Source organism: Scyliorhinus canicula, chromosome 10 (assembly GCF_902713615.1).
Source record: "Scyliorhinus canicula chromosome 10, sScyCan1.1, whole genome shotgun sequence".
Classification (NCBI taxonomy): Eukaryota; Metazoa; Chordata; class Chondrichthyes; order Carcharhiniformes; family Scyliorhinidae; genus Scyliorhinus; species Scyliorhinus canicula.
The window spans coordinates 171,051,361-171,073,767 of record NC_052155.1 but is presented as its reverse complement, the minus strand read 5'-3'; the positions used below and the strand labels follow the sequence as shown (position 1 = coordinate 171,073,767).

Genomic DNA, 22,407 nt, shown 5'->3' with positions numbered 1-22,407 from the left:
TCCCTCTACCCTGTCTCAAGTTGTGTTCTGTTTTGGTTACCTTCAGACTCCTGTTTACAATACGCTCATGGCCAGCCTTCTGTCTTTATCCCATGCAAACTTTTAACATCCAAAAATTTGCTGCTACATATTCTGAGCTGCACCAAGTACTGGTCAACCATCATCCCTGTGCTTGCTGACCTATATTGCCTTCAGATCCACCCACAGTACAATTTAAAAATTCTCATCCTCATTCAAGATGCTTCATGGACTCGCCCCTCCCTATTTTGGTAGCCTCTGACAATTCTACAATCCTCCAATTCTGGTCTCTTGTGCGTCCTCCACTCCCTTATTTTGTGGCTGTGTATTCAGCTGCTTGGGCTTCAGACTTTGTGGTTTCCTGCTTAATGCTCTCTGCTTCTCCACTCCTTTCATGATGCTCCTTAACTCCTGCCTCCTTTTGAGCTACAGAAAGATTAAGTCAACTGACTGAAAGTTTGATCATTGTTTGTCCTTGGACATATTCCTAAGTTAAGTGTAGTATAGAACATAGAACAATACAGCACAGGAACAGGCCCCATGGTCCTCCAAGCCTGCGCATAAATGTGAACTGCTGAGCCATTGACATTCCTGCTGTTAAACTCCATGTTGCATTTCCTGCTCCAAGTTCAAGGTGGTGTTTGCAGGTTGGAGGGAGAGTGGGTTGGCTGATTTATTGGTTAACATAAAAAGTTGGTGTCTCCAGGTAATTTCTATCTTTCCCCATACCAATGGGATGATGGAACCTCTTAGTCATACATCAGTAGAGGCTGAAAGTCAAAAATTGTGACGATACGCACAGTAGGAAATTTAATAATTTCTGATGATGAGCAAACCTTTTAAAAACATTTTTTTTCTTGCTAAATTTAGACCTAATGTTGATTTGTGGATTGCAGTGAATCGGGAGATATTTTGGTATAGATCTGAAGGCTGCTTAACAAACCCAGCTAGCATCCAGCGGCTGCAATTATTTTGTGACAGTTAATGTGGCAGCATTGGTCAATGTTGATTGAACAATTTATAGTTGTAAATGTTGACAGAAAAGTGTGGTGAAAAGTTGTCATTAGACAGAGTATGGATAACCTCATCACAGGCAGTATGAGTGACCATGCCAGTTAAAAAAAATTTAAATTGACTGGTATTTGTATGTTTTGAAAGGTTGAATGTTTATCATGCTGTTTCCTTTCAGGAAAATAATTTATTTTTCTTAACTATTTGCCATGCTCTAATAAATTCAGCTAAAGTTCAGAAAGAAGCTTTAAGCAGTTGGCTTGATTTTGTGTAAATTGCAAGTGTGAACCGTGAATGAGCCATCATATACTAACCCAGCTGGTGTGACATAAAGGATCAAATCACTGAGCAAGCTATCTTTGGCTTCAAATTTTAACTGTATGTTTATTTTATAGCTAGGTGTGTTTGTGATGGGAGAGCTGTTCACAAAGTGTCAATTGGCTATGAGCTGTGAATGCTAGGGAAATTCATGTCGATTACATCTTAGGCATGTTTGAGAATCAACTTTTCTGATTGCATATTTTTAATCCATTTTTAGGAATCTCCCATCATCCTAAGGGATGGAAATGGCACAATATACCCAATGGCGAAAGATTGTATGGGTGGAATCCGTGATCCTGACTGGTTAGATCTCCCACCAATTACGAGCCTTGGAATGGGGATTCATTCTTTGACAAATCTTCCTGCAAATTCATCCATTAAGAAGAAAGCAGCTGTCATAGTAATGGCTGTCGAGGTAGGTTGATCAACATAATAAAAGGTTGAATATTGCACATTTATATTATTGGTGTTTTGGATTCATCAGGTTCTGCGTTAATGTTAAAAACAGTAGAACACAAATGACTTTATTTGAATGTAGTGTACCACGAGTGGTGTTCAGCTGAACCAGTGTTTGAGAGTGTGGGAGAGTCAGACAAGGCCAAACAGGTGAAATCCAGTAACTTTAGACATTGTCCTTATTTTGTGTACAATACTTTTGCTCTAGTAATTTGCAGCCCAAGTTGCTTATCCTGTGATATTTTGCAGCACTCCTACTCTTGCCACTCTGCTGCAGCACTGGTCGCAAACTTGCAAAGACCTAAACACTGCAACACCTAAGCAGCTTGGTGTTCATGCCTGATGCCAGTGCCAACCATTTGTACAACAATGGATTGATCTACGCTAAACTGTCACCTGCAAGAAGTAGGCCTCTTTCCTTCCTAGATTGCAAGTGAATCTGGATTCAATCTCTCCCTCCTGAGGCCACCCACACAAATCTCTGTACCATCCCAACAGCCTCATCTAAACTACTGACAAAGGTGGTAAACAACAGCCTGTGCAGCAATCACTAGCAACCAGCCCTCGTGTACAACCTTGGGATCCTATCTTAGGATTTTATCAGTAAAGAGACATTAGTTAACTGGCAGAATTAGCATATAATTGACAAATTAATTTCAATACAGGCAAATGTGAGTTATTAAATCTTGACTGGTTTGCTGCTGCTCGGAGAGTAAGAGCCTTAATGGGGTAGAAGTGCAAAGAGATACAAGGGTACAGATACACACATCACTAAAGATAGAGAGGTTATGGTATACTTGTACAGAACCTTGGTGAACCCACACTTGAAATATTGTGAACAGTTCTGATCTCCATAGAGCATTGGAAAAGGGGCCACAAGGTTGATCCCAGTACTGTGAAGCTATACCCACCAAGAAAGGCAAAACAGGATGAGGCTCTTTTGTCTGGAAAGAGATAATTGAGAGATTGACATCTTTAAATTTACGGAGGGGCTCGACAGGGTAGATGCAGAGAATATAACTTGTGGTGGAGACCAAAACTTAGGGCTGTAAATATAACACGAGCCACCTGGCCCAGGTGGACTGCCTCTGTCTGGGTTGTACATTTTATGTGAAATTTGACACTGACCAAAAAGATAAAATAGCCAGATGACCAAAAGTTTGCTCAAAGCAGTATGTTTTAAGGATGACTTAAAGGTTAAAGAGGTGAAGCGGAATTGTTGGGCTAGAGATGGTTAGTGACGAGGGGTGAGGCAATGGAGAGGTTTGAAAGTAAGGATGAGCAGTTTAAAATAAAGCCATTGCTGGACTGGAGTCTGCATTGGTAAAGCACAGAAGATTGATTGATAAATATAATTTGGTGTGAATTAAGATGCATGCAGCTCAGATTTGGATAAGCTCAAGCTTGGGAACAGCCAGGAAACATTGGAATATATCTAACAATGAATGTCATTGGAGAAATTTTCTTCCAATTTTGGAACCTACCCATGTGGAAATAGCTCTAAAGAAATCCTGTCCAAGACCCAATGGGGAACGTTTTGCTTTGAAATAGTGCCCTATGTACCTTGCTCTCCCCTGCAAATCAATATTTTTAAATATCGTGCCGCATAAAACTTCTGTAATAAAAGGTTGTTACTGAAGTTTAAAAACTAGCACCCTTGATTAGCAATTGATAGAAATTTAAAAACAACTTGACTTCAGCAATTCAATAAGAGGTCATTATACAGAGGGTCTTTTAGTAAAACTGGTTATATGTCAAATTGTTAATTCCATTGTACTTTTTCAATAAACTTTTTGTTTACAATGAATGGAAATATCATCACATTTGAAGATGTTTTTAAAAAAATAAATCTTTCATCTGATTCCTTTGGTTCTTTCAGGGCATGGTGTTGAGTGTTTTAAACTCGTATGGGAGTAGCGCTTAATAATAATATTTATTGTCACAATTAACACTGTCACATTAACACTGCAATGAAGTAACTATGAAAAGCCTGTAGTCGCCACATTCCGGCACCTGTTCGGGTACACTGAGGGAGAATTCAGAATGTCCAACTTACCTAACAGCACGTCTTTCGGGACTTGTGGGAGGAAACTGGAACACCCGGAGGAAACCCACGCAAACATGGGGAGAACATGCAAACTCCGCACGGACAGTGATCCAAGCCGAGAATCGAACCTGGGACCCTCGCGCTGTGAAGCAACAGTGCGAACCACTGTGCTACCATGTTACCCACATATAATACTGCATACAGGAAAGTTTGCATGTACTACTTCCAGTACATGATACTTAGAAACCTGTGTTCAGTGCAATTATACTGAAAGCGATCTTTAGTCTATGCGAGAAGGGCAGAGAAGTTTAGCTGTGTGCGTGTATGTGTCAGATATTCTGAACCAGGACAATTGTCATGATGAAAACTGAGCAAAATCTGTCGATATAATTAAGCATGCTTTTTTGTTTTGTCACCATCTACAGAAGCAAGCATTAATGCAGCACATACTGCGATGTGATTATGAAGCCTCCAGACAGTACTTGATGAATCTTGAGCAGGCTGTTCTGTTAGAACAAACCCCGCAAGCATTAAATACATTCTTAAGCAATCGATGTGATGGGAATCGTAATGTTTTACACGCCTGTGTGTCTGTCTGCTTCCCCACAAGCAATAAAGAGACAAAAGAGGAAGAAGGTGAGTTAAAACTGTCCATACAGCCTGGTATTTGAAGATTAAGCTTTTTTTGACATGTAGAACTAAAAGTTTCAGAAATAACGCTGATTGGTTTGTTTCAATGCCTGCCGAGTCCCATGAGTATCTTTAATAAAAAATTACACAGGTTAAATACACGTGTTTGGTGACAGTTGCATTTAGTGCACCTGGGAGGAAAGATTACTCGTACGTCCTGGACATATCATATCATTACGCGATACCCCTGCGGGATATGGGGCTAGTGTGCGAAGGTGACGTTGAGGTAGAATACCAGCCATGGTTGCGTTGAATGACTGAGCACAAGGCTGAATGATCTTCCCCTGCTCCAATTTCTTATGTTTCCATAATCTGCAATGAGGCATTCTATTAGAAGGCCTTTTCATTTCTAAATGTTTGCTTAATGAGTGAAGAATCAGAACTTGACGTGATCTACTTCTGGAGTGGAGATCGCAGCTTTGGTATTTATTGTCCCTCAGTTGTCAAGATAGGAGTATTTTAATTTTGGCCTAATTTCTCTTTCCACTTAATTATTCGGCCTCTTTGTCACAGACATGATCAAAAAGATTGTGGTGTTTCACATTCCAGCCTGAAGCTGACAGTGAGACAATTTGGTCAAGTCTTATTCTCAGACGTAGATCATTAATATTCAGAACCTTTTTCTCACCACATGAGAATGTGAAGTTTGCTGCCAGCACTTTTTTTTAAGAAAAAAGAGCCTGAAAGCGTTTGGGACCTTTGACATTCTATTCTCTCATAGGTTTATGGCTCAGTGGAAACAAGGTATTTAAGATCTGGATAATTAAAGAGAACGACGAGACTCCATTATGTTCTTCCTAATTTAGACCTGAAGTCAGGATGGCTCTATTGCCCTATTGCTCTTGTAGCATCTGGTGACATCAAATCTGTGTCTTGGAATATTATAATTCTATTGAATATGACTTCTACCAGAGGAATTAAATGAAGTTCAAATTTCACTTTCAGAACATTAATAATAATGGTACAATTAAGACTTTTGACCTCACTCGCACTCAAAAAGCTAATTTCCTTTTATGTATTCAGGCCCATGTCCCAGGGATCTAACAATTCGGATTTGGATTTTGTTTATTGTCCTGTGTACTGAGGTGAAGTGAAAAATATTTTTCTGCGAGCAGCTCATTAAGTATATGAAAAGAGAAGGAAATAAAAGAAAATACATAATAGGGCAATACAAGGTACATAATGGGGCAATACAAGGTACACAATGTAACTACATAAACACCGGCATCAGGTGAAGCATACAGGGGTGTAGTATTAATGAGGCCAGTCCATAAGAGGGTCATTTAAGAGTCTAGTAACAGCGGGGAAGAAGCTTTTTTGAGTCTGTTCGTGCGTATTCTCAGACTTCTGTATCTCCTGCCCGATGGAAGAAGTTGGAAGAGTGAGTAAGCCGGGTGGGAGGGGTCTTAGATTATGCTGCCCAGTTCCCCAGGCAGCAGGAGGTGCCGATGTAGTCAGTGGATGGGAGACAGGTTTGTATGATGGACTGGGCTGTGTTCACGACCATCTGAAGTTTCTTGCGTCTTGGGCCGAGCAGTTACCATACCAGGCTCTGATGCAGCCAGATAGGAGGTTTTCTGTAGTGCATCTGTAAAAATTGGTAAGAGTTAATGTGGACATGCCGAATGTCCTTAGTTACCTGAGGAAGAATAGGCGCTGTTGTGCTTTTTTGGTGGTAGCGTCAACGTGGGTGGACATGGACACATTTTTGGATATGTGTACCCAATGGAATTTGAAACTACTAACCATCTCCACTTTGGCCCCGTTGATGCTGACAGTGGTGTGTACAGTTTTTTGCTTCCTGAAGTCAATGACCAGCTCTTTAGTTTTGCTGGCATTGATGGATAGATTGAGGGATCTTTTAACATGTTATGAATGGGGAACTTTGCCTCAGTACCAATAATTGCACTTTTACTAATGTACTTTTTGCTCCGACATTAGGTGAGTTGATCACCATGTATCTCTTCGATAAGTGGAGAAACCAGTCTGCCAGTTTCATACATTTTTTTTCTCCTTTCATTTCCTTTTCAAGAGCACTGACAGGAGGTCAACTGAAATTGTCCCAAAGCTGAGAGGAGGGCACAGAGTCTGCACAGAGATACAGATAGGTTAAATGGGTGGGCAAAAGGTGGCAGTTGGGTGTATAATGTAGAGAAATTAGAAGTCATTCATTTTAGTACGAAGAAAAGAAAAACACGATATTGTTTAATTGATGAAAAATGATGAAATGTTGCAGTTAAGAGGGATTTGGAAGTCCTTGTATGCAAAACACAAGTTAACACGTGAAGCAGAGGAAATTGCCAGACAATGGGGAAAGAGCAGGGTCGTAGGCCTAATTGGATAATTCTTTCACAGGCATGATACCAGCCTCCCTGTACCAGCCTCCCCAGATAGGTGCCGGAATGTGGCGACTAGGGGTTTTTCACAGTAACTTCATTGAAGCCTACTCGTGACAATAAGCGATTTTCATTTTCATGCGCAGAATGACTTCAGTCTTTGCTGTTTGGTTCTATTCAAATTAAATCTGTTAAACTAATAATTAGAATTTCAGAGAAACTTAAAAAACTTATAAACGAATAACTGACTAACACAAAAACTGGATCCGTTTACAACGGTTTGAAAATCTTTTGTCCATGCACTTTATAAATTTAATAAACAGAATGACCTAGTGATATGTATTTACATTAGACAAGCACATGTTGCTGCTTTCTCCTCTGAACTCCATATTGTCATTGACACAGCTGAAACTGGTTTTAACAAAAGACAACAGCTTGCAGAATTTTACCCAGACTGAGACTTCTTGGCACAGTTGTCAGGAAAAGCATGTGAAACACCATGGGATGGTTAACACCTGAAAACAGTGGTTCTCGTCTCAAATACTCCATTAATGTCTGATTTAGCCCTGAATGGATATTTTGCATTCTGACTGAAACCATTTGGGTTACTTCCCATAGAGCCAAATTTATTGTTGATGGCCCAGCTACTGGCTATATATTTTTTTAAAGCTGTCATTTTCTGATACCCATCCAACTCCTCTTCAGCGTTCATAATTTGTTCAAAGACTATTGGGTGTTCAACTTAACTAGACTGTGCTTCTGCAGCTATGTAGCAACTAATAGTGCTGGCTGAAGTCCACTTACAATTCCATTATCCATTTACATTCACAGCTTAAAAAGGGGCAAAGCTAATATAGTACATAAACTTCATGGTTTGTAGTTGGATGCTTCTCCATCTGTTCACATTGAACTGTAAAGCTTCCTAATAAAATGTTGATGTTAGTTTACTCTGCATAAGGGATGACATGAGTATTTTATCGCTATGGGTCTTGTAGCTTTCAAGGTTCAAGGGTCATGTGGAAAGTTTACAAAACCATCCTTTCCTTAATTTCCGTATATTTTAAATTACTAATATCAGCAGGTATTGGCATTTGAGTTGGGATTTATCCAGTGAGGTTAAGACGTGTACTAAGAAGACATCATTTGTAAAACTTCACGTGCGCAAAAATGAACACCAGAAATAGGGCAGGATTGTCTGGGCTCGGGGATTATGTAGGTTTTTGTTCACAGTTGAGTAAACCCTGTTAAAAGCTGAAGTAATATAGCAAGCATTGACACCTGTACGGTGTGGTTCTGTCTCAGCACATTATTGTCTGGCCAAAATCTTTCAAACAGGGACTGTTTGAATAATATACCTTTCAGACCATTAATTTAAAAATATTCCAGGTAATTGATCATTTAATGTTACAGTCTTTAAAATTGTCAGCTTTGTCTCACTTGATGGTTTAACTGTTTACCTGGACAAGAATGGGGATTATTATGTTCCTAAAAATCTGTTTTATCAATTCTGGTAAGTTTTTTATTCAGCATAATATAAGAGCTATGCAGACCGGCTACAGTTTCAAAAAACATATCCTTCTACTCCTTAGCAAATCTTTGAAATTTGTATCGAGTATTGAAAAGAATTTGAGTGGGAGGAAAAGAACACGATGACGCATTTGACGTGCATCCTTCAAGACTTTGAGAGCACATCCAGAATCCTGCGTTGTTTGTCCTGGAAGTTGCAAAGTTTATTGAAAGAACTTTGGATTTGATTATTCCATTTCCTTGGGAGGAAAGTTGACATGGGGGGGGGGGGGGGGGGGGGGGGGGGGTGCTGATGCTGCTTTTGAACAGTTAGCTGCAAATACGGCCTTAAAATGGCCCTTATTTGAGGTATATTTTGAGCCTTCCTTGTGATTTAATTTCTATTCCTTTTGTATCATTGTTACTGAGACCGAGTGACTTAAGTACTTCTGTCCCACAGAAGCAGAGCGCTCTGAGAGGAATACATTTGCGGAGAGGTTATCAGCAGTTGAAGCCATTGCAAATGCAATTTCAGTGGTGTCGAGTAACAGCAGTGGGAACAGGACTGGGCCATCCAGCAGTCGCAGGTAAGTGTAAATACAAAGATAATATGTTCTTGTCACTAGACATTATTAGCGTTGTGCCCATTGTCATGACACGCTGGCCCAGTGCGCGGTCAATTTCAGCCCCACTTGACCCGGAGTCGGAACACAAGTCAAATTAGATGTCATTTAAAAATACCTGAGGTCCTTGACTGAACCCAATAAACTGGCGTCATCAGGTTTGTAACTTTAACATAAGTAACCTGTTATTATGTACAGTATTATAATTATACTGACAGAAAAATGCAATTGACTATCTAATACCCCCTTTCCAACCCCTCCCCTTTAACTGCCCACACTCTATATTATATGTATTTTTATACGCACACAATGCAGAAGGGAAAGGGTGACCTGAGAGGAAAAGAAAATAATAAAAATCAAAGAATAAAGGATCTTTGCACTAGGATGGGTTTCAGTTAATGTCTTTCTGGAGTTCAAGATTTTTCAGTGGTACTTCTGGGCTTGAGGTGATTTTTCTCTGGCAAGGTTGACTGTATTCTCTGTGGATTCAGAGTTACTTCACGTTTACAGCAAAGATGTAAAATCATAGATGCCCTACAGTGCGGAAGGAGGCCATTTGGCCCATCGAGTCTGCACCAACCCTTCAAAAGAGCACCATACCTTTGTCCACTTACCTGCCCACTCTACCCTATCCGCATAACCTACCTGTACATCTCTGGACACTAAGGAGCAATTTAGTATGTCCAATCCACCTAACCCGCACATCTTTGGACAGTGGGAGGAAACTGGAGCACCAGGAGGAAAGCTGATTTATTGTGACAAATCAACCCACGGGGAGTACGTGTGAACTCCACACCGACAGTGACCCATGGCTGGAATTGAACCTGGTTTCCTGGCAGCAGTGCGAACCATTGTGCCGCTGCCCATGGGCTAGGCATTCACTGGTTTTAGAACAATAAAGCAGTTCTTCAATAATGAGAGAGAATGTCTTTCAGTTCCAGAGTCTAAATACTTCTGCCCAGTTCTCTCAAAGCATCACGCAGGAACCAATCACTGACTGTTGTCAGGCAGACCACTGTCCCTGGCCAACCCACCGGTTGCCAACCAACCAATCGAACTGACTTCCTCCACAAGCTGTTTGCTTCAGCCTAAGTCCTCTGCTTAAAGGCACATTCTGAATATGGGCCCATGGACAAAAATAATAAAATAAAATGGGAACAAAGAAAATAAACAGGAAAGACTCTTGTATCATCATCCAAATGCAGCATGGACCTGACCTACTCTCCCAGGTGGGGGTCTCTGGAAGTCGGAGCTCGGACTGAATATTTTTATTGCGGGTGGGGTGAGAAAGAAGTTTGCGGCAATTATTATCATTCAATTCTTCGGAGATTGGGCTGGTTACAAGATAGCTGTTGAATAGTTCTACAGGTATAAATTTCTACTTTTTTCCTTGGAGCGTCAGGTTTCCAAATTAAATGGAATGATTTGGTGTTGGCATCTGGGATGAATCATAGAATTTACAGTGCAGAAGGAGGCCACTCGGCCCATCAAGTCTGCACCGGATCTTGGAAAGAGCACCCTACCCGAGGTCAACACCTCCACCCTATCCCCATAACACAGTAACCCCACCCAACACTGATGGCAATTTTGGACACTAAGGGCAATTTATCATGGCCAATCCACCTAACCTGCACATCTTTGGACTGTGGGAGGAAACCGGAGCACCCGGAGGAAACCCATGCACACACGGGATCGATGTGCAGACTCAGCACAGACAGTGACCCAAGCCGGAATCGAACCTGGTACCCTGGAGCTGTGAAGCAATTATGCTATCCACAATGCTACCGTGCTGCCCGTGCAGCACTTAATGCATTCCAAAGTTTTTGTGAGAGCATTAATTGCTGAAGCTATCTCAACCTGGTTAATAAACCACACACTAGGGCTGAAAGTTAAGCTAAATATGTTTCCAACTTTTCATTTAATTTTCAGTGTATTTATTATGTGATTGGAATTCTATTTATGTTACAACTGGTTTACTTTTGAGCAAAACCCAGTGACCTAATATCAAGTGTCCCTAGCTAATGATCGTAGCAACTAATTGGGTCATGCTAGGAAATTAGATTTTTTTTTAACCCCAAAATAAATAAATGTCTTGCACTAATTTCTCCATCCAGTTTGAGATTGCGTGAGATGATGAGACGCTCACTAAGAGCAGCAGGCTTGGGGCGACATGAATCTGGTGCTTCGTCCAGTGACCATCAGGACCCAGTATCTCCCCCGATTGCCCCCCTTAGCTGGGCACCAGATCCACCTGCAATTGATCCAGGTTAGTGTTTCCAGATTTTACGACGCAAGAATTTGCTGAATTCTGGTTAAAGTTGTAGCAACAATATATATGAGGATTTGAAGAGTAATTTCAGTATATCTTGACTGCGATACAATGAAGTTTCATTCGGTATTAGTGTGCATTTGCAATGTAGACAGCCATCTAGGACAAGAACTGCATTCCTGTAGTTAATGCACATATAATTTTGAGTGTACATAGAAAATAAAGTTTGATTTTGCTGAAGAAGTAAAATGGCCATATTCCCTTTCAGTGCAAGCCCATATGTTCAGTTGGAGAGAACTTGTGTGACTAGCCATTTTGATCTTGACGTAACCAGACTTTTCGCACTTCTAGGCAAAGTTAGAAGTGTCTGAATAAGAATGAAAGACTTATTTCTTTCACGTCTTTTGTAACCACAAGACTTCTGAACTTTTAGACATTAAATAGCTTTGAAGATTTCTAGTGTAAGAAACACTTTCTACTGCAGTCCCACAACAGTAAGGAAATAAACTGATTTTAGTGTTGGTTGAAGCAGAAATGAAGACCACGCCACCCAGCTGAACCCTGAAATAAAAACAAAATGTTGCAGAGCATTCCAGCTCTTCCAAACCTTCCAGTTCCTGGTTTATAGCCCTGTAGATAACAGCACCTTGTGCATAAATCTGGTGTTCTAGATTAATAAAGGGATCAGGGGTCATGAGGATGAGGAACTTGTCAACCATGGTGGAGCAGACTCAATGGGCCGAATGACCTGATTCTGCTCCTATATCTTAAGGTCTTATAAACTCAGCAAGTCGGACAGCATATGTGAAGGAGAAACAGTTAAGTTTTGAGTCAGTGTGACCCACCTACAGTTCTATAGAAGGGTCATGCAGACTCAATATTAACTCTGTTTATCTCTCCATAGATTCTACCAGTCCTGCGTTCATCCAGCATTTTCTGTTTTTTATTTCCGATTTCCAGCTTCTGCAGTATTTTGCTTTTACCAGGGGTACCCTGTTGTTTCCCTTCTAACAATGAGGCTTTTTGCATTCACTTGAGGACAGTCGGGACCTCAATTTAACATCTCATTTAAAAAGCTGTCACCTCTGAAAATGCTGCCCTTCCCCTAATGCTGCTGGACTTCTGAACAAATGTCCATGACCTGAAACGTTAACGCTTTCTCACTCCATAGATGCTGCCTCACATGCTGAGTGTTTCCAGCATTTGCTTTTTATTTACTCGCCGTTACTGCACTGGTATGGCAACCTAACTCATGTGGGAGTGGGACTTTATCCCACATCCTTCTGACTTGGGTGAGAATGCTACTGCTGTGCCAAGGAGGGCATTTGTCCGTTCTAGTCAAAAAAAAGGTTATAGTGACATGTAGGTCATTTAAATTTTGAGTGATTTATTTATTTATTTGCATTTCACTGATTCTGCGAGCATATTTCTGACATTAAGTCATCAATAGCTTTAGGAATGCACCTCCATTGCTTAAAATTCATGTTTCTGAATTTGTGCAAGTTTAAATATTTTTCTATGCTTGGCAAGATTTTCAGTAATCTTTCACTTTTTTTGTTCAATCGTTTGGCAACTGCAGTCTTGGATGATTTTCTTTTCATGTCAAACTCTTGAGTGGGTATATACCAATATTCAAACATTCTATTGATGCTGGGATCTGGTGATTTGTTTCTTTTGTCAGATTACTTCTCGTGAGGGCTTATAAAAATTGTGGGACTTAAAAAAAATCCATTGACTCAAGCTCAAGGATTTGGGTACTTAATGATATGGTGAGGTGCTGTATAAATGCACATGTATTTATTAAGGGTCAGTGGTCTACTCTGTGCAATACATTGGTATTGTGAATATGTAAGCCAATGGTGGATAGATAGTATAGCAATGGGTGATTTAGCCTTTAAGTGACTGTGGAGTCAGGCCTGTTGAGGGAAGAGTTCCAACTTCAGACAGATAGAGTTTATCATTGCTCATTGAGGTTGTTCAGAGATCAGACCAAAATCAGTGCAACAATGGAATGGCGTTCACTCAAGACTGAGGACAAGATAATACCGTCTGGAGTTAACAACCTGTTTTTTGTAGTGAAAACCTCAGACTGCTAGTAAAACCAGAGTAGTGTTTAATTGAACATTAGCCATGGCTGATACTCATTGATAGATGCCAAAACTGTGACTGGGTTATTGTGTAATAGTGATCTCGTGTCCATTGCTCTGCAAGCTATTATGTCCTGTGTCACTCAATAAATACAGATCTAATAATTGGAGCAGAAAGGATTAGTCTGAGGATAGTATACTACCAGCAGAAGCTCCAGTGCCAAAAATATGTTGCAAAGTTGTGGCCATCTTTTCTAATCCATTAACTAATGGATGGCTCACATCACCAGCAGTTTTGGTTAAGTCTGAGAGCCAGGAATTGAATTGGAATTTTTCCTCCCAGCATCCCGTTTTCTTCTTTTTCTCCAATTTATATGTTGGTTCCATGTACCAACCAAGTAAGGCATATTGATGTGAGCAGGCAAAATGTAACGTTGAATTATATATATGTAGTCCAAAAAAGCATATCCAAATCTGAACTCCTCAAATGCAGGTGTTTATTGAACCATTAATGGCTCCGATTAGTACGTCACTGAGTCGGGCATTTTGTGCTATAAAGGAAAGCATTTCATAAATTCTCTTGGACTGGCTGTGTAAGTATTGTTGTTAAAGTGGATGTAATCTTTGGAATTTGGCTCTGTAGAAGCACCTGGCTTAAATTTCAGGCGTTCTTCAACCTGCATGCCAATGAATTAGATTTTCCCATTTCGGTGCATGTTAATTTCGTCTGGAGATTAGAAAAATGTGTTAGAAAGTTTTTAAAATGGTGTTAAAGTTTCGTGGCAATTTCTGGTGTACTTTGTACAGTAAAATGTGACTACTGCAGGAAGTTAGTTATCTTTCAGAGGAGGCCTCTCAATAGTTTAAAAGAGCCAGGCAAAGGTCCAAGAGTGCACTTTGCTAATGTTTGCATTCTCATGTCCTGACACTGATTTACCGACTCTATTCCTGACTCTAGTCTCTGTATTGAAGCTTGCCAAAAGGGGCCCAAAATACATTGATTAGTTGTGTGAGAAAACTATTTCCACTTTTTGAGCAGAAGAAGCTGCAGTTCAAAGGAATGGTTATTCAGTTAAAAATTCTGCTGCCAAGGAACTTTTGACTTTGAAAACCAGTTGTATGTAAAGCAGAAATATTGTCATCAATGTTGGAGTACATATTTGAAATGATCAGCCATTTGGAAGATTGTCACCCAGCAAAAAGAAGTCACCTCAGACGAGTTTGTGAATTAAGCACGACCCACTGGAGGTGTTCCGATTGGAAAATTTTGGGCTGGATTGCTTGGGTTGGGAAAGCTCTTTTTTTGGTTGTTTACAGGATGTGGGCGTCGCTGGTTATCCCAGCATTTATTGCCCATCCCTAATTGCAGCTCCAGATTGTCAGCCTCCTGAGTGCCAATCACGGACCCAGCAAATCCAGCACCGTTTCTTATCGGAATCGATTGTGTTCTATGTGGCCCTACTACTGTGAAAATTATTTGGCATGGATGCCAAGTCTTGAACTCTACACCAAAGGGCAAGTCCTGGTGCTACAAGAGATTTGGGAGATTGACCAGATGTATTGGAGTGTGTATTTCTACATTAAGATATCCAGATATTGCAGAAAATACTTGAGATTCACTTAATCCAAGTTAGCAACCAGTCACAGCCCACCCATTTACTTTGTGTTTGCAACCAGAATAGACAGAAAAATTATCTCCAGTGACTGCAGTCTTTTCCAAACTAGTATAAAAGGTACCTTCCGTTCTTAATTTGAGCATTGTGGTTTTCTGGGAACATCGTTAATTGCAACTGGATCTGAGGAGGGTCTGGCTGTTAAAGTTGTCAGACTGCGATATTTGTTCTGACTACCTGAGGACAATTCTGTTTGAACCTGCACATTATCCGATATGCCCAATTATGCCGCTTGTGCATTCAAGCCTAATGGTAGCCTCCAATTCTGAGGCTCTTTCAGCTGTACTTCCCTTCATAACTGTCCCTGGATTTCTTCAATCTGGATGGAACTAATGCTTTACAATCATGGTTTTCAGATGTCATCTAAGCACATTAAGTGTAAATTGTGGTTTTTTGTAGCTGTGATAATTTCTCTCCCCCTTCAAATGCTGTGCTTAGCCTTGTGGCCTCAAAATGCCTGGGACCAGCAGTGGTGATGTAGCACAAGCTGTTCAGCTTTGAACCATATTACTCTTCTGATGGGGCAAGTATCTCAAGTACATTGTGGGCATCCATTGCTGCTGCAATGAATTGTTCAATTAGGACTAAGACCCTGCTTTTTCCCCATTGTCCGGCAATTTTTTCTGCTTCATGGAGGGATTTGAAAACAATAACAAGAATTGTAAAATTAACAGGCCGCTGGGAACTGATGTAGGTTAGCAGGCACAGAGCTAATGAACTATTGATTATTGCAACAAAATCTTCCACCTCGTATTGGAGTACAGCCATAAAATCCAAACACCCACCTTGAGGTAACTAGAAGCTCATAAGAACAACCAAATTAATTTTGTTTCCCCAACACACATCCCCTTTAAAAAATAAAACATTATTTTAATTGATGATTGACGATATGAGAGGTCCTACTTGAGTTACACCTTGTCCTTCACATTTGGTTTAAAGCAGCTGTTGTAATGTACATGATGGTGCTTCATTGTGCCTTCTTGGAACTAACGATAGGTTGGGAGTTCAGTTTATTCTATGTAGGAAGTTTGGGATTGAGAACAATCAAAGCCCTGAGTTTTCAGGCTGAGAAAATAAAGGACAGTACAGCTCCTGCTCCACAATCACCAGGCTCAGTACAATAAGTACTCAGATGTAAGAATGTACTTCATGTTTTTGCATTGCTGTATCTTGGTTAACTCAAAATACCTATAATTTTGGAAATGCATAGATGTTTTATAGACTGACTTGTTGAAAAATGTGATTTTATTTAGGATATTTCTGGTTTTAGTCTGAATCACAATTATCTTCCCAAGTATTTTGAGGGTTTAAGGTGTCCACCTGGAGCAGTTCTACCTTTTAGGAAACCACCTGGTGTTTTCTGGTCGACCCAAAAAGCTTGACTTGTTTGTTAAAATTAAAATACATTTTAATAGTCGGACACCAATTGTATGCAGTGAGTTTAATTATTCTACTGTTAATGTATATTGAATTTTTGATAGTCAAGATGAGAAGCTATTTTTTTTGATTTATCTGAAGTCACCGCAACCTCTTCAAACTTCCTTTTGCAGTTTGAAGTACTTGAAAAGTTTCAGATTTAACTTATTTTTCAAAGACTTATAAACACTGAGAACTAGTTTCTCTTAATTTTTGGAAACCCAAGAGATCTTTGCCTACTTGTCTCTGACATTAATTTTCAAAGCATTATGCTTTGAAATGAATACACTGAGCAGAATGCTGTCTTCTGGTGTAAAGTTTTGGTATCCCCACATAAAATCTTGTGGTTCAGAAATATGTACAAGAAATTGCAGCAAACTATTGAATTTTACCACTTGGAGTCCCTCCAAGTTGAGTGGACGAAAGGAGCATTTTTTAACAAAGTGTCTTTGCCGGGGGATTGTTTTGTTCTATTGATGAACGTCTGCTATTCTGTTTACTGAAAGATGGTGACATTGATTTTATCCTGGCCCCCGCTGTGGGATCTCTTACCACAGCAGCATCTGGTACTGGACAAGGACCAAGCACATCTACCATACCAGGTGAGGATTTAAGTTTATTTTTTCTACACCCATTTTCTCTCTCAAGTTTTGACTTGTGCTGGAATCGGTTACCTTGCTCAAGGAACCTTTCTTGTGTGATCAGTACGGGCTTCATCAGACTAAGTTTTATCCTAAACTCACCTATTTTGCACTTTTTAAGTAGGTGTTATTGGATAGAATAAGTAGGTTCATTGGATAGAATTCAAGAGGGGAATTCCCATGGAACCTTCACCACATTGGCCACAGAACACTAAGACAGCCCCATATATTCTTATTGCCACATTTTCTAAGAGGTCGAATCCTTACCAATGGCGACCTTGTGGAGAGAGGTGGTTGCAGTGGCAGATTCAAATTATTTTACTATTCTATTAGTCATAGCAAACTGATTTATTTGCATATCATTTTCAAAATGTTTACTTTTAATACATATTCAGCACCCGTTTATTATTGGCCTGGCTGAGCTCACCTACCTCTTGGCATCAATTGGGGAATAGAACCAGGGAACATTAGTTCCAGTTCCAAAGAAGAGTCACATGGACTCAAAACGTTAACTCTGTTTCTCTGTCCACAGATGCTGCCAAACCTGATGAGTTTTTCCAGCACTTGTTTTTATTTCAGATCAACAACATTTGCAGTATTTTTCCTTTATTAATTTCCTGGTTCATAGATCATAGAATTTACAGTACAGAAGGAGTCCATTTGGCCCATCGAGTCTGCATCGGCTCTTGGAAAGAGCACCCCACCCAAGCCCACACCTCCACCCTATCCCCATAACCCAGTAACCCCACCCAACACTTAAGGGCAATTTAGCATGGACAATCCACTAGCCTGCATATCTTTGGACATGGTACATCAGAGCTAAGAAAGTTGCAGGCTTTATCAGCAAGTACTACCGTAACTAACCAAGCTGCTTGGCAGATGTGTCACACAATTGACTGTTCATTTTGTTTCTGCGTATTACAAAATAAAATTTTTCATAAATTCATAAACCACAATTTAACCTTTTGTAGAGTGTCTTAATTTTTTTAGCTTCCATACAGTGTGCTGGCTTTATACTGTTGCTTGATTGGGCTGGTTTAGCTCACAAGGCTAAATCGCTGGCTTTTCAAGCAGATCAAGCAGGCCAGCAGCACGGTTCGATTCCCGTACCAGCCTCCCCGGACAGGCTCCGGAATGTGGCGACTAGGGGCTTTTCACAGTAACTTCATTGAAGCCTACTCGTGACAATAAGCGATTTTCATTTTCATTTCTGTTTTCAAGGCTTAAAACTTATGGTGACTGATAATGACATTTTTCTTTAAAAGTACAAGAGACAACCTCATTTTAGGAGATGTATATTTCTCTAGGTCTTCTCTGATCAGAAGATCCAGATCTACTCCTGTTTTGCCTTCTAGTTTGTCATTGTTTACTAAGCTGCATTCAAAAGTACCCATTTGCTCAATTTAAATGCAGAAAAACTATCTTAAATGGAAGAATGATGTTTTACTTCTCAAACGCATTACATTTGGGTCTCCTATTAAAAGAGCAATAAATGCTCGCTAATTTAAAATTCCATATTAATTTGTAGAATAGTGTTTCACTTCTAAAGGACCTAGCTCTAATATTAAAACTCTGCTCTTGTTCTGGAATCATCTTCGAGAGGCTACCTGTTGTAGCCATTTTGTTGTCTTTTGTTGCTTTACACTGCGCCGCCCACACCCTCCAACCAAAAAATGCAGGTTTGCCATCCAAGTAATAGCTTTTGTGTAATTATTCCTGAAATGTCGCAAAGTTGCCATTTGCATTAAATTATTTAAGGTCATTTTTGTTCTTCATCTTTACTCCCTACAAGTTTGTGTAGATTCACCCTCCACTTTGGCTGGTACTGTCCAATTGGTTTTTTGAATTTTTATTTGTGTTATGTCTAGAGGCAGGCGATCCATTGTAGATTAGGATTCAGAGCTCATTATGAGCTTTTAATTTGCTGGAAAGGATTTGCATAACTAGTTGGCTTCACTTTGTGCTTCTGCAAGGTTCTTTATCATTCATGAAAAATAATTTGTGCTGAGGCTAAGAATCAGATACAAGACAGAATTGTTCCATTAATCATTCAAAATAAGAGGATACAGTGAATCATTTTCCATGTCAACTGGGAAACAGCGCGGGGTTTGACCGGAACTCTTGATCTAATCCATAAACCCTTCCAATCTATGTTATTCTGCTACCGTTCACAAACAAAAGCAGGGAATAAAAAAACACTTGAAATCTTAATGATAACATGTGATGAAATAGAAACTGGGCATAGATCCAGATACATTTAAAGGAACACCTCAGTAAATCACAAGGCAGCACAGTTGGGAAGAGATCTGACATAACTTTCATGCACACCCTCTGTTTTTTTTAAGTGGGTATTTTCAGACAGCAGTTTATATGGGAGAAACGCCCAACAGCCTTATTTATTTAAAGGCAGCTGTTACTCGGGTTCTTTGTTTACGGCATTCATTTTTAGCAGTTTCTTGTAAACTGTTGATTTGTAAATTGTAGGAATAAAAACAAATAGGACTGCGGATGCAAACTTTGGAGGGATGAACTTTGCTGCATTAAAACAAAGCGTGAGGAATGTTTTTCCAATCTGGAAATTATTGCTTTTGAAATCTGAATGTGAGCGTCAAACAGGCATTGATTTTCTTCAGAAAAACGTGAGTGGCGGGTGAATGCGAAACTCCAAATGGAAGAGGAAAATAACAGATTCTATAGAATCTATACAATTATAGGAGAGCAGTTAAATATATATTTCAAAGGACTACAAGTTCAAAAAATGATTTCCTGGTTGTTCACGTGGAGCATAAACAACATAATCCAGTTGCACTTTCATGGCCTGTTCTCTTTCCAAAAAAAAAAGTACTCTCTCTGCATAACATTTTCTCGACTCTGTTTGTTGCAAGGAGCCAAATGTGATCCTAGGCTTAACTCCTCCTCAGGAATATGTTTGACAGCTGCGTGTTGCCTCCCCCTAACAGGATTATTGAGATTGGGCATTTATACACTGACATCAGTCAGGCCCAGCACTTTGAAATTACATTGTGTCACATGAAAGTACAATTCTTGATCCATGATATGGGCATATGCAAGGCAAAGTGTTCTGTCATTGAATTTTCTTTGAAGCCGAGAATTTATTGGCATTAGTGAAGTGTAATACACCGTGCAGTATGAAAAAAATCTGATCTAATCTAAAGCATACTTCTCCCCATTTCACTCAATATAATTCTGGTTTTTCCACTCTAGGACCGTCATCTGATCCACCTATAGTGGAGTCCAAGGACAGAAAAGCTAATGCTCATCTGATCTTAAAATTACTTTGTGAAAGTGTGGTACTGCGACCTTATCTTCGAGAATTGCTTTCAGCCAAGTAAGTAGTGTATAATTCAAACAGCTTCTATAACACAAGTGAAACTTAATCAGATGTAAATTTGGTACAAAAATAAAGTGAAGGTTCTTGAGATGTCAGTAAGAGTGTTGCACCCTACATGCCAGCATTGTAGAAACTGGCGTGAACAGACAGCCAAAGATTCGAGTGCAGCTTTGAAATGACACACCTGAAAATGTATGGCAATGGTGACTTCACCTTTGACTCCAGATGCATGAATGCTGTTCCTATTTATGTCAATGTAGTTTCTACAAATAGAAACAGAAACATAATTTGGTTTCACAGCTGTCTGTGGCTTCAAATTCCTACCCAAATGAACACAAATTCTCTAGGCATATAAATAAATAGTGAAAGGGTGGGTAAAAGGAGGAGTAGGGCTTAAAGAGGACCTATGAAGGAATTTACACATGGAGGCAGGGAGCATGGCTGAGGTATTAAATGAATACGTTGCCTCGGACTTTACCAGGGAGGTAGATGCTATCCAGGCCATGATGACAGAAAAGGAAACTCTTGTCACTTGAAAGTTCAAAACTGTGGGCAGCACGGTGGCCTAGTGGTTAGCACAGCTGCCTCACGGCGCTGAGGTCCCAGGTTCGATCCCGGATCTGGGTCACTGTCCGTGTGGAGTTTGCACATTGTCCCCGTGTCTGCATGGGTTTCGCCCCCACAACCCAAAAATGTGCAGAGTAGGTGGATTGGCCATGCTAAATTGCCCTTTAATTGGAAAAAATAATTGGGTAATCTAAATTTTTAAAAACTGATGACGCTGAACTGTTGAATAGACTGTCGGTACATAAAGGTTGACAATGCACTGGGACCGGGTGAGATGCATCCAAGTGTATTTGAGGAAGTGAGCATGGAAATTGCAGAGGCGCTTGTCATAATCTTTCAGTCTTCCTGGAACTTGGGTGGCACAGTGGTTAGCACTGCTCCTCTCATAATAAGAACTAGGAGCAGGAGTAGGCCATCTGGCCCCTCGAGCCTGCTCCGCCATTCAATGAGATCATGGCTGATCTTTTGTGGACTCAGCTCCACTTTCCGGCCTGAACACCATAACCCTTAATCCCTTTATTCTTCAAAAAACTATCTATCTTTACCTTAAAAACATTTAATGAAGGAGCCTCAACTGGGCAAGGAATTCCATAGATTCACAACCCTTTGGGTGAAGAAGTTCCTCCTAAACTCAGCCCTAAATCTACTTCCCCTTATTTTGAGGCTATGTCCCCCTAGTTCTGCTTTCACCCGCCAGTGGAAACAGCCTGCCCGCATCTATCCTATCTATTCCCTTCATAATTTTAAATGTTTCTGTAAGATCCCCCCTCATCCTTCTAAATTCCAACGAGTGGAGTCCCAATCTACTCAACCTCTCCTCATAATCCAACCCCATCAGCTCTGGGATTAACCTAGTGAATCTCCTCTGCACACCCTCCAGTGCCAGTATTTCCTTTCTCGAGTAAGGAGACCAAAACTGAACTCAATACTCCAGGTGTGGCCTCACTAACACCTTATACAATTGCAACATAACCTCCCTGGAGTTTGCACGTTCTCCCGTGTTTGTCTGGGTTTCCTCCGGGTGCTCCAGTTTCCTCCCACAAGTCCAATGATGTGCAGATTAGATGGATGGCCCCTCACTGCAGTTCAGTTAAAGATATATGTCTTTGAACAGATTGGCAGTGTGGCTAGAAGGTGAGCTGAAGCAAGCTGAGAAGCAGCTTCTGAAGAAATACATCTAGAGCTTCTGCATGGTTCTGACAGGGTTCAAGTCTTTAAAACAGTTTCAAAGAACATCTGTGGAAAGCAAGTATGCATGGGTCTGCTATATGGATTTGAAAGTGGATTCAGAGCTGTGATGGTTTTGATGTTTGAGTGGGAATAACGATGGCAGTTTTTTAAAAAGTTAAACTCTTTTCAATATAGCACCGTACAAAAACATATGACACAAGTGC

At 40.3% G+C, this 22,407-nt stretch overlaps 1 protein-coding gene across 11 annotated transcripts in view; it reads left to right on the top strand.

The window, feature by feature from the left end:
- Window positions 1–22,407, top strand: part of ubr5 (ubiquitin protein ligase E3 component n-recognin 5) — a 170,989-nt gene that overhangs the window by 83,507 nt on the left and 65,075 nt on the right. For 10 of the 11 annotated variants that reach the window (XM_038810121.1, XM_038810123.1, XM_038810128.1 and 7 more), the window contains 6 exons: window positions 1,568–1,765; window positions 4,279–4,489; window positions 8,846–8,972; window positions 11,123–11,274; window positions 16,960–17,055; window positions 20,320–20,443. In XM_038810121.1, the coding sequence (XP_038666049.1) occupies window positions 1,568–1,765; window positions 4,279–4,489; window positions 8,846–8,972; window positions 11,123–11,274; window positions 16,960–17,055; window positions 20,320–20,443 (908 nt within the window). The remainder of the gene's footprint in view (window positions 1–1,567; window positions 1,766–4,278; window positions 4,490–8,845; window positions 8,973–11,122; window positions 11,275–16,959; window positions 17,056–20,319; window positions 20,444–22,407) is intronic. The other variant, XM_038810122.1, reaches the window with a different exon arrangement.